The 13,103-nt window shown below is 40.4% G+C and overlaps 1 protein-coding gene across 2 annotated transcripts in view; it reads right to left on the bottom strand.

Moving 5' to 3' along the window:
• The window catches only part of ASXL3 (ASXL transcriptional regulator 3), a 122,871-nt gene that overhangs the window by 88,436 nt on the left and 21,332 nt on the right, over positions 1-13,103 (bottom strand). Inside the window, exons 2-3 of one of the 2 annotated variants that reach the window (XM_073212738.1) lie at positions 11,723-11,844; positions 480-547 (exon numbers count right to left, since the gene is read on the bottom strand). Coding sequence is in view for 1 of the 2 variants with exons in the window: in XM_073212737.1 (XP_073068838.1) it covers positions 11,723-11,844 (122 nt within the window). In the remaining variant the exon portion in view is untranslated. The remainder of the gene's footprint in view (positions 1-479; positions 548-11,722; positions 11,845-13,103) is intronic. The other variant, XM_073212737.1, reaches the window with a different exon arrangement.

Genomic DNA, 13,103 nt, shown 5'->3' with positions numbered 1-13,103 from the left:
ACCATGAGGGCTCAGATTCACTTTCCAGGAAGAAAGCAGGATTTATTTGACTCTGGACACTGGGACACCCTCCAAGCAGATTAGAATATGGATGGAGGGGAAAAGGCAATGTCGGCTCCATGGAGATGTTTGCGGGGGCCTGGGCTGGCAGTTATATCAAGAAGCTAGCTGTTTATGTTTTTTTTGGGGGGGTATGTAACTATTTCTGCAACTACGTGCACATTGACCATTCAAATGTAGGCTGTATGTCTCCTCAAGATGTCCTGAAAAATGTGCAATGCTTTTTGGACTAGTAACTACTCAACACAACCTGGATTTTTAGGTGAGTTTTCCTCTTTTTAAACAATGTGCCACATAAAACAAAAATGACTCTGAGCTAAATTCAGCTTGAAGGGATCAGTCTGATACCTCCTAAACACTGCTCCCCTGGACCGCTGCCTAAACAGAGGTGTTCAAATCCCCTCCCCTACTGTGCTGACCTGCAATGGGACGGGGCCTGCTGGACAACCATCTGAATGACTCTGGGATGCAATGGATGGGGGCCAGGCTGTAGAGAAAGACATGCAGGGTAAATTACGTGGGTAAAATGTCCCTGTAAAATAAGAGACAGTAGTGTTGGTAAGATTTTTTAAACAGAAACTCCATAGAGCATCATTTAGCATAGTTTAACACACATGGTAAATACTCCATAAACATTACGTTCTATACCTATATAATCTATCCATCTGCAATGAATGTGTTCTCTGAGGACCTGCTCAGTTGCGTGCAGCATAAACGCTGCTGACCATAGTGGTGAGTAAGACAAAAATTTTGTTCTGATAAATTTACATTTTAGTGAAAGACTGACAAAGAGTCACATAAAATAAACATAGTAATACCACACATACACAGTGCCAAGGATGATGAGGTAGAATAATGGTGGGGAGGAAAATCAGTCTAGCTTGGGAGGCCAGAAAAGGCCTCTCTTTGGAGGCGAGCATGGGTGTGAGAAGGATGGACCAGGCATGTGGAGACCGAGGAAAGCAGCAGACGGCCGCAGACAGGATCCTTGGCGATCTGAGGACTAAACAGTGTAGCTGGGAAAAATCCCTGTGGAGATCCCAGAAATGGGAAGAGCTCCCCAAAACCACGGCAAAGGCTTTATTAGGGGGAGGGGTGCATGTCCACAGCAAAGCCGCCCTGTGCCCAGTCCCATCCCCTTGGCGAGGTGGCCGCACTAGCATTCTGTGCTGAAAGTGAGGCGCTGCACTGAGAGCATGGCGTGCCCCCCGCAGACAGCCATGTCTGCTTTCACGCATGTCGCCAGCACAGGCTGAGCAGGCTCCACAGCAGAAATGCACCGCGTCCCATTCGGACAAGTTTCCCCACAGGTTGTGAGCACTTGGGCGTTTTAAGGAGGGCCTGTAAGCACTCCAGGCACACTCTGCCTCAGAGCTGTGGTGTGAGATCACTGTGCACATGCCTCCCTCAGACACCTGTTTCCTCATGTACATGAGGCTTTACTCGTTGTCTGAGACACTCTGGGCTCTACAACAAAATGCTGCAGACCAGGTGGCTCAGAGACAACAGAAATTCATCTTTCACAGTCCAGAGGATGGAGGTCTGAGATTGGGGTGCCAACACAGCCCGGTGAGAGCCACCCTCCTGGTCCTGACTCAGGGCGGCGCCACAGGGCACAAGAGGCTCAGCAGCTCTTGTGGGATCCCTGCTCAGGGAGCCCTGGTCCCCTTAGGAAGGCTCCCCCCAGGGCCTCCAGGAGACCTCATCTCCAAATGCCATCTGAGCATTAGGTTCCAAATGGGAATCTGGGGGAACACGTGCAGACCATGGCGCTCTTACGCTGCTTTTCCCATTATGTCCCAGCTCCACCACCCACTCTGCTTCATTTATTTTTCCTCATGGAAAAAAGGTTAATATAGGTCCTACAAATGACAGGGATTGATGACTTCTTTGTTCACTGAATCACCAGTGCCCAGAAGATTACCTGGAATACAGGTGCTCACTAAATGTTTAAGTGGAAATGAAAGCTCTTAAAAATAAGTTTATTATAAATAGAAAGGTCTCATATATCTTTCCTTAAGATATATAACAGGTTTATTAAAAAGGTAGAAATCAGCATCGAACAATGAAGAAATAACTTTATTCTCCTAACATTACATTCACACGTGTTCTGACCAACTTCTTGTTTCTGGACAGTAACTTGCATAGAACATACAGCTTCTTGGGTCACCTTCAAGAATTCATACAGTCTCCATTTCAGGTCTGAAAACTTGAAGTTGAATATAAAGTGTCCCTTCTGCTGTCCTCAGGCCACACCAATGTCTTGGGCTAAAACCTTTACTAGAGAAGAGATTTCTGATTCTACTCCTCCAGGACTGGAATTGAGAATGAGGAGTGAGAGCAGGTCAAGGCTCTCCTAGGTTAAGACCGTCACAGCCACGGCGCCACGATCTCTCGGGAGGCAGAGGATGCTAACTTCAGTGGCAGCCATGAGAACATAGCTCAGAGGCCTTTGTGGGGTGGGGAGGCCACTGAACCTACATGCTCTGCTGACATGGACTCAGTGAGCGTGGACCCTACACACCAGGAGTCCTTCCACCTGGCTGACAGCCTCCTCGGACAAGGCCTCCACAGATCCCTCCTGCGTCCCTACACATAGGGCTCGCAGAGCCTCTGAACAGCATGGACACACCTGGCTCCTTTCCTGGGAAAAATTCTACCCTTGCAGTGTTTCTGAGTCTTCCTCTCATCTGGGGTCTGCTCCTCTCACCATGAGGCAAGGATGCAGCACAGCTCTACACAGTTTTATAAAATCCCTTTACTTAAATGCTCCCTCAGATGTATCTTGAGCTGTTGCAGATATAGACTGCTGATGGACAGTCTGTGGCCATCTGGTCTCCTCACATGAGCTCCCTGAGGCTGTGTCTAGCACCTCTCTTCACAACAGGGTATAAACGTATACCCCACTGTCCTCAGCTTCAAGCTTAAGAGAACAAGAAAATTCCTATTTTATATCATGCTAGAAATATAATAGAGGTAAGTGCAATTTAACTCGTAAGTATCTTAATTTAGGTATCCTACAGCCTGGAAAATATGAATCCATGCACTAGATTAAGAAAATCAGGAAGGCCACTTTAGATGGTTGTGGGAAGTTCACTGTGCACAAGGGGACCCTGAAAGGGGAGTTCTTTTCTTTGTTGGCAACAACTTAGGGGGAGGTGGCTTTTCTCTGTTCTTCACCAAAGGTCTCATTGGCTAGGCTGGTGCTGTTGACCAGTCTGTCACATGGTTGTATTTTGACACTGACATTATGTAGGTCTTGCTGTATTAGTCTAGATTCATTTTAGGGGGATGAATCAATGAGGTACCTCCAGCTCACTCAAGTTTCAGCTGTATTTCAGAATGCTAATGGAACACTTTATTGAACAACTTTAAACTCTTATCATTTCAAATCCAGAAAGAAGCAATATCGAAACCTAAATATGCAAGCGGATGGCAAGTGTAAATGTGGTCTACTATGAAGGAGACTGCCTTTATGCCGCCCAAACCATGAAGTACATGGGACTTACCAAGTTTAGTATTTCTAGCAACTGTTGCATCAAAGAAATTTACAAGTTTAAACTTGGAAATAACCTTACTTTTTAGGACACAAATATAACAGAGCTACACCAGTCCAGGAAAAGTAAAGATCACATCATACATTAATTATAATTCTGGCTTTAAGCAAAAAGAAAGAAATCAGGAAATTCTGAGCGAGCAGTGCTCTTTCTGGAGATGTAATACTTCTTTTGCCAAAGGAGACCAAAAACCCTCTAGATAAACATTTTATTCATTTTTTCAAAACAACAGTTTGTCAGCTAACTATAAATATGGAATGTTCTCATTTCTATTCTAATGAAAAGTACAACTAATTTCAGACTATGTTAACTTAGAATTCACATAAACAAGTAATGTCTGCTTTATTTTATTTGTTCATTTTTTATTTTTTATTTTTTATTAAGGTGTGATTGATATACACTCTTATGAGGGTTTCACATGAAAAAAAATGTGGTTACTACATTTACCCATATCACTGTCCATCAGTGCAGCAAGTTGCCAGAGATCTACTATGTCCCTTCTCTGTGATACACTGTTCTCCCCGTGATCCTCCACACCATGTGTACTAAACATAATACCCCTCAGTCTCTCTCCTTCTCCCTCCCTCCCCATCCCCCCTCCCACACACACACCCCTTTGGTAACCACTAGTTCATTCTTGGAGTCTCTGAGTCTGCTGCCATTTTGTTCCTTCAGTTTTGCCTCACTGTTATACTCCACAAATGAGGGAAATCATTTGGCATTTGTCTTTCTCTGCCTGGCTTATTTCACTGAGCATAATGTCCTTCAGCTCCATCCATGTTGTTGCAAATGGTAGGATTTGCTTCTTTCTGATGGCTGAATAGTATTCCATTGTATATATGTACCACATCTTTATCCATTCATCTACAGATGGACACTTAGGTTGCTTCCATATCTTGGCTATTGTAAAAAGTGCTGCAATAAACATAGGGGTGCATGTGTCTTTTTGAATCTGAGAACTTGTATTCTTTGGGTATATTCCAAGGAGTGGGATTCTGGGGTCAAATGGTATTTCTATTTTTAGTTTTTTGAGGGACCTCCATGTTGCTTTCCACGATGGTTGAAATAGCTTACACTCCCACCAGTGGTGTAGGAGGGTTCCCTTTTCTCCGCATCCTCGTCAGCATTTGTTGTTCTTAGTCTTTTCGATGCTGGTCATCCTTACTGGTGTGAGGTGATATCTCATTGTGGTTTTAATTTTCATTTCCCTGATGATTAGTGATGTGGAGCATCTTTTCGTGTGTCTGTTGGCCATCTGAATTTCTTCTTTGGAGAACTGTCTCTTGATATCCTCTGCCCATCTGTTAATTGGGTTATTTACTTTTTGGGTGCTGAGGTGTCTAAATTCAATATATTTTGGATGTTAACCCTTGTCAGATCTGTCATTTACAAATATATTCTCCCATATTGTAGGATACCTTTTTGTTTTGCTGATGATGTCCTTTGCCGTACAATAACTTTTTAGTTTGATGCAGTCCCATGAATTCATTTTTGCTTTTGTTTCCCTTTCTCAAGGAGATGGGTTCAGGAAGAAGTTGCTCATGCTTATATTCAGAAGATGTTTGTCCATGTTGTCTTCTAAGAGTTTTATGGTTTCATGACTTACATTCAAGTCTTAAATCCATTTCGAGTTTACTTTTGTGTATGGGGTTAAACAATAATCCAGTTTCATTCTCTTGCATATAGCTGTCCAGTTTTGTCAACACCAGCTATTGAAGAGGCTGTCATTTCCCCATTGTATGTCCATGGCTCCTTTATCATATATTAATTGATCATATATGGTTGGGTTTATATCAGGGTTCTCTAGTCTGTTCCATTGGTCTATGGGTCTGCTCTTGTGCCAGTACCAAATTGTCTTGATTACTATGGGTTTGTAGTAGAGCTTGAAGTTGGGAAGCATAATTCCACCTGCTTTCTTCTTCCTTCTCAGGATTGCTTTGGCTATTTGAGGTCTTTTGTGGTTCCATATGAATTTAAGGACAATTTTCTCTAGTTCATTGAAGAATGCTGGTGGTATTTTGATAGGAATTGCAGTGACTCTATAGATTGCTTTAGGCAGGATGGCCATTTTGACAATATTAATTCTTCCTATTCATGAGCACAGGATGTGTTTCCATTTATTGGTAGCTTCCTTAATTTCTCTCGTGAGTGTCTTGTAGTTTTCAGAGTATAGGTCTTTCACTTCCTTGGTTAGGTTTATTCCTAGGTATTTTATTCTTTTTGATGTAATTGTGAATGGAATTGCTTTCCTGATTTCTCTCTCTGCTAGCTCATTGTTAGTGTATAGGAATGCAACAGATTTCTGTGTATTAATTTTGTATCCTGCAACTTTGCTGAATTCAGGTATTAGATTGAGTAGTTTTGGAGTGGGTTCTTTAGGGTTTTTTATGTACAATATCATGTCATCTGCAACAGGGACAGTTTTAACTTTTTCCTTGCTAATCTGGATGCCCTTTATTTCTTTGTGTTGTCTGATTGCCGTGGCTAGGATCTCCAGTACTATGTTGAATAGAAGTGGGGAGAGTGGGCATCCTTGTCTGTTTCCTGATTGTAAAGGAAAATATTTCAGGTTCTTGCTGTTAAGTATAATGTTGGCTGTCGGTTTGTCATATATAGCCTTTATTATGCTGAGGTACTTGCCCTCTATACCCATTTTGTTGTGAGTTTTTATCATGAATAGATGTTGAATTTTGTCAAATGCTTTTTCAGCATCTATGGAGATGATTACGTGGTTTTTGTCCTTCTTTTTGTTGATGTGGTGGATAATGTTGATGGATTTTTAAATGTTGTACCATTTTTGCATCCCTGGCATAAATCCTACTTGATTATTATGGATGATCTTTTTGATGTACTTTTGAATTTGGTTTGCTAATATTTTCTTGAGTATTTTTGCATCTATGTTCATCAGGGATATTGGTCTGTAATTTTCTTTTTCTGTGGTGTCTTTGCCTGGTTTTGGTATTAGAGTGATGCTAGCCTCATAGAATGAGTTTGGAAGTATTCCTTCCTCTTCTATTTTTTGGAAAACTTTAAGGAAAATGGGTATTAGGGCTTCACTAAATGTTTGATAAAATTCAGTGGTGAAGCTGTCTGGTACAGGTGTTTTGTTCTTTGGTAGGTTTTTGATTACCAGTTCAATTTCATTGCTGGTAATTAGTCTGTTCAGATTTTCTGTTTCTTCCTTGGTCAGCCTTGGAAGGCTATATTTTTCTAGAAAGTTGTCCATTTCTTCTAGGTTATCCAGTTTGTTAGCACATAATTTTTCATAGTATTCTCTAATAATTCTTTGTATTTCTGTGGTGTCTGTAGTGATTTTTCCTTTCTCATTTCTGATACTATTTATGTGTATAGACTCTCTTTTTTTTTTTGGTAAGTCTGGCTAGGGGTTTATCTCTTTTGTTTATTTTCCTGAAGAACCAGCTCTTGCGTTCATTGATTCTTTCTATTGTTTTATTCTTCTCAATTTTATTTGTTTCTCCTCTAATCTTTATTATGTCCCTCCTTCTACTGACTATGGGCCTCATTTGTTTTTCTTTTTCTAATTTTATTAATTGTGAGTTTAGACTGCTTATATGGGATTGTTCTTCTTTCCTGAGGTAAGCTTGTATTACAATATACTTTCCTTTTAGCACAGCTTTGGCTGTGTCCCACAGCTTTTACGGTGTTTAATTATTGTTGTCATTTGTCTCCATATATTGCTTGATCTCTGTTTTAATTTGGTCATTGATCCATTGGTTATTTAGGAGCATGTGGTGAAGCCTCCATGTGTTTGTGGGATTTTTCATTTTCTTTGCATAAGTTATTTCTAGTTTCATACCTTTGTGATATGAGAACCTGGTTGGTACAATTTCAATCTTTTTGAATTTACTGAGGCCTTTTTTGTGGCCTAGTATATGACATATTCTTGAAAATTTTCCATGTGCACTTGAGAAGAATGTGTATTCTGGTGCTTTTGGGTGTTGAGTTCTATAGATGTCTGTTAGGTCCATCTGTTCTATTGTGTTGTTCAGTGCCTCTGTCTCCTTACTTATCTTCTGTCTGGTTGATCTGTCCTTCAGAGTGAGTGGAGTGTTGAAGTCTAGAATGAATGCACTGCATTCTATTTCCTCTTTTAATTCTGTTAGTATTTGTTTCACATATGTGGGTGCTCCTGTGTTGGGAGCATAGACATTTATAATGGTTATATCTTCTTGTTGGATTGACCCGTTTATCATTATGTAATGTCTTCTTTGTCTCATTATTTTCTGTGTTTTGAAGTGCCTGCTTTATTTTAACAGAGAAATACCACCACCAGTGCAACCTAAGAATGTACTGAATGCAACAAGTCCCTCACTGGAAAAATGAAGATACCACATGCTGTGAGGCTGAAACAATCTCACACACACACACACACATGGAACAGCTGGCTGGATTCAGCACCAACGACTTGCATTGTTCCAAGTATGCTAAATGTCAACACCCATGTTCAGAAACTGAGATCATGCGACATAACCTTTGGAATTTCACAGTTTTGATCAAACACATAAAGCTAGAGCAAAACACCAAGAATATATCTGCTCTGTGATACAAAGAGAGCAAAGAATCTGAGACAGTACGCATAAAGTCTGCCACGGTAAGTAAACAATCAAGTTAAATAAACCAACAGGAACAGCATAGAAAGGGTATGCATTCTACCATGTCACCTCCCATCCTAGCAGGGCCCACCCTTCTTCAATCTTTCACTTGAGTCCACTCTTTAAAGACTTCCAGACTTTAATCTTTCTTAATTATCCTTCTTTAAAATTCAAAATCTAAGCATTTCATACTTTTTAGGATCATTATGATTAAAATAAGGCAGAAAGAAGACAGGGCGCAAGGCGGTGATCAGCAGTGTGCTCCTCCCTGGAGGCTCCTGGAAACGCCCATTTGTAAAAACCCACTGAAATAGCACTACATCATTCATGCAATTACACCCACAGATGATGCTAACTAATGCTCTGATGATTCGAAAGTAAAAGAAACCCAAATATTTGAGATCAGTGAAAACATTGTATTTCCACAGCCAGGGGCATTCCAGCCTCAGTACCTCCCAGCCTCCTACTGCACTGCAGTTGGGAGTAAAGGAAGCTACTCTCCCCAGGGAGACGCTCCGGGGATGGGGTTGGGGCCTCAGGTCTGGGAAACTACGTCTGGCTCATTCTGCCTGGACGTCTGTTTCAAATTATTCTTTTTCACTATATACTTACTCTTGTGAAGCTATTGAGTTTTGTCTTTGTTTTCTTCCCCTAGTTTTCCCTAAGAATCTATACTGGCCAATGTAAGGTTGAACTACTAAAGCCTTATGACTCAGAATAAACTTCTGGTAAATTGGTAAGAGCTAATGTATTTGAGTGCCTACCAATAATATGTGCTGATACTGAGCATAACCAGTCTGTGTCAGATATATTCCTAATAATTATACTGTGTTGCTTTTCTTACACAATATAAATACTCAAGGATGTAAATCCTTTGGATAATATCAAAAATTCACCTACCAAATTAAATATTACATGCTGAGAGGCAGCATTCATTAAGAAGGCATAATCAGAAACTATGATTCCTGATTCAAATGTCATCTTAAGATTCACTCACTGGATGATCCTTGTGCAAGTTCTCTAACGTAGTATTAGGGCCTTAGTGTCTCATTTGAAAAACAGGGAAACAAGTGTGTACTTTAAAGGATTTGGATGAGATTTAAGTTGCAAAACACACTTGCAACACAGAACATATATATATATGCATATATAAACTTATGAAGAGTCATATGTGGTTATAACCAACCACCCAAAAGGAAAGTAAGCTGCAGATTCACTGAGCTTTACAAGTTGGTGGGACTTTGAACACTTTTTTGAACTTTGTTTAAAAAACATTGTTTCTCTTTCCTTGTTATAAATATATCACTGAAACGACAGCTCTGCTACTAGACCTGGTAAGGGTCTGCAGGGGGCGGGGTGGAGGGAGGCGTCAGGACAAGACCGACATAACATCAGAGGGAGGCAGGCAAGCACACTAGACCGCTGTACACATAAAATGCATAGTACACATAAAATGCAGAGCATAATGTCTGTAATTCAGAAAAGTAAATTCAGCTAATGTAACTATTATTAGGACCATTCAGCTGGCCCTGTGTTCATGATTTGGGCACATATACATGCATGCAAAACACACTTGCAACACAGAACATATATATATATGCATATATAAACTTATGAAGAGTCATATGTGGTTATAACCAACCACCCAAAAGGAAAGTAAGCTGCAGATTCACTGAGGCTGCCACATCTCAAAATGCTTCATGTTCAGTCGATTTTTGAAATAACTGTCTTAAAAAATTCAGCAGTTACAGGGAATCTGGGCAAAATTTTGCAAGAACAGCTTTTCTTCCAAATGTATTGCCAATATGAATTTAGTTATTAATTGAACATTAGCATATCTGTTATATATTGTGCATATTCTTCTGGTAAGTCAGCTGCTACTTAGTTACACAATAGCTTTAAGAAATTAGTAAGTTGCTCTTCCAGAATATTAAGCAGCTTACAGGTCAGGTTTCTTAAAAAAGCTTAGATCCTAAGCAAGAAAGTGGCATTTTGCATGAACACATGCTCTACAACAAGTCAGAACAAACACAAAAAATGCTAACTCAAAGTCGTATAATGTTTTAGTAATTGTAAAAAATGTTCAAATGATATGAAACCAAGTGAAGAAAGTAAAAAATAATGAGACATAACAGTACAGAGATTTGAAGCTTTAACTTTCCACTCACATACAGGGAGATGCCATGTGCACCCATGCCCAAGTCACCGCTGTTTGGAAGTGGAGTTCATTTACAATGGCATCTATGTTTCTTAAATGTTACAACTACCAGTATCCAGTTTTGCATCTTTTTTTCTATCCTGGTTAGTATTTTATTATCTGCACCCTATTTGGCACCTGAATAGATCTTTTCCCGGGCTTCCTTACAGTCCTCTACCCTTTATTTCATCAATTAAAAAGGGATTTCAACATCAAATTCAGTGTTGTTCTTTGGTCTAAAACACTTCACAGGAGCAATGATATACATGGAAGCTCACCAAAGAGTATATTTGATGGTATACTGATCGCCTTAAACATGATACCAATGAAAGGAAACACTGCAATTTCAATAATTAATCCTGAGAACAGAAAAACAATAGAATTCAGTACAAAAGTATTCAGTTTCTTTCCTAAGTTTCCTTGTTGGAAGTAGAGGAGACAGTAGGTGGAGACATTCTAAGTCTAGAAAACTGGAAGCAAATATTAAGAAGCTTTACAAGTTGGTGGGACTTTGAACACTTTTTTGAACTTTGTTTAAAAAACATTGTTTCTCTTTCCTTGTTATAAATATATCACTGAAACGACAGCTCTGCTACTAGACCTGGTAAGGGTCTGCAGGGGGCGGGGTGGAGGGAGGCGTCAGGACAAGACCGACATAACATCAGAGGGAGGCAGGCAAGCACACTAGACCGCTGGCTGAGGGTCGAGCATATGAGCCTCCTGTTCCTGGCATCATCGGTGCTGCTGTGCACTGTCTCCATCTGACCACAGCATCTTCCTTCCTCTTCCATTTGGGGCAAGTTGGACCTGCCACGGGGCTGCAGGCACTAAGGGTTACTGGTCATGAGGGACTAGACACTCAGTCTACTACATGCTTTCAATGGACCATCTCACTTAAAGCAGTTGGTAATGAGAAGTAAATTATCTGTTTATTTTTTAGTCAACTATCAGACAAACAGGAGATCACAGAGACGATATTTTCAAAATTGGCAGTGTGTTTATGAACCCAATGTTCACTATAAATCTCACACATAAAAGATCTAAATACAAATTTTTATGTGTTTCTGAGCAGATTTTCCCCTCTTCCATTTTACATCAAATTTCTAAGTCAAGCCTCCCCGTGTTTTTTGCATAGATTAAAATTAGTGTGTTGAACAGTATGGAAATGGTTCAATCAGGATATCTCTTACTTTCTGATTTCTGACTGCTGTGTTCTATTTAGTTCACTTCCTTTGTGGAACAGCCCATTACAATAGGGGAACTGAAGAGCAAAGAACAAATGGCAGCCCTCTTACCTGTTTGAGGGCCTTTTTGGTGTGCTGCTGGAAGGAAGACACTAGCTTGCTTTGCACAGCTGTGTTAGTGAGGCTTGAGTCCCGAATGGGAGACGCTTCATCAGTTACCTGCTTCACACAGACTAGAAACAGAGAAAGGTGATATTACTAAATTGAATTCCTTTTTTAATATCCACTGTAATTAACTCACTTGGAGCTTTTCTTTAATTGAGATTGGAGACCTAAAATAAAGCAAAATGACAGAGTAAAAAGAGAAGTATCTATATTTGAAAGAAGGGGTCTCTTAGTAACTGTGTGGCCACAGTTACATTAAGCCTCAGTGAGACTTCATTCTTTACCCACTAATCAGTGGTAATTTCTATGTCATAGGGCTATTATAGGGACATGAGGAAGGGTACGCTATTTGCCTTAGGATCTTAGAATCAGAAGATATTTTCTGAATCTTTATATGGAAGTTGGGCAATGCATAGTGTCATCAAGAAACAATATAAATTAATGAAATTATTTTAAATCTACCAACCTCAGAGGTATTACGATTTTCCTATTGGAACAGCTTCCTTTCCATAGAATCTATGCCCTACATGTCTGTCATCCCCCCCCCCCCAGGGGCCAAATCACATAGCATGGAGAAGGAAAAATGAAATCCAAGATGCTGGCTGTCAATTTAAGATAATTGTTTTCAAGAAAATCTTTTCCTGTGCAGATTACAGTATAATCAATCTGCCCATTTTCACCAGGGTCCAGCTCTCCTATTTTATCTCCAGATAAAATAACCTGCTTCTCGTATAGAAGACACTTTCTTCAGGAAGGCTGCTCCTAGGAAGGGCCGGGGTTTCCCCAGGGTGGGCAGCCACATCCACTTCCTGCTTTGAGAACCTAGCCTGGAGCTAGGGCTCTTTCAGGCCCCTTCAAATGCCCCACCAAGAGGCCAGGTTTGACCCAGAGTGATTCTGGCAGGAACCCAGGCACAGGCCCTTTCCTGCACACACTGAGGGGCAGGGAGCAGCTGGGAAAATCAAAGCAAGGAAGCACCTGAGGCAGAATGCAGGCAAAAATCAAAGACAGGAGGCAAGAGGAAGTCAGAAGAAAATGACTTGAGAACATACAGAAAAAGCTCAAAATGCAACTTTTAAGGGCACCAAGATTAACTCTAATCTGGGAAAATTTTCCAAAGAATAATAACTCAGGAAGATTCTGATCTGAGTTTTAATGGAAGGTGGAGGAGTAAAAATTATTCTAGTCCAAAATGATAGTAACATGCACATGCACAGTGTTGAGGACACTCAAGCTGCTTCAGAGAGACTCAAGTGCATATTGCCTAGAAATGAAAATGTGGGTCATAAAAGAATGTTGGGAGAAAGTTAATCAAGTGTTGTTTCAA

Source organism: Manis javanica, chromosome 9, assembly GCF_040802235.1.
Source record: "Manis javanica isolate MJ-LG chromosome 9, MJ_LKY, whole genome shotgun sequence".
Taxonomy (NCBI): Eukaryota; Metazoa; Chordata; class Mammalia; order Pholidota; family Manidae; genus Manis; species Manis javanica.
The sequence above is the reverse complement of the archived record's forward strand: the minus strand, read 5'-3'. Positions and strand labels throughout refer to the sequence as shown.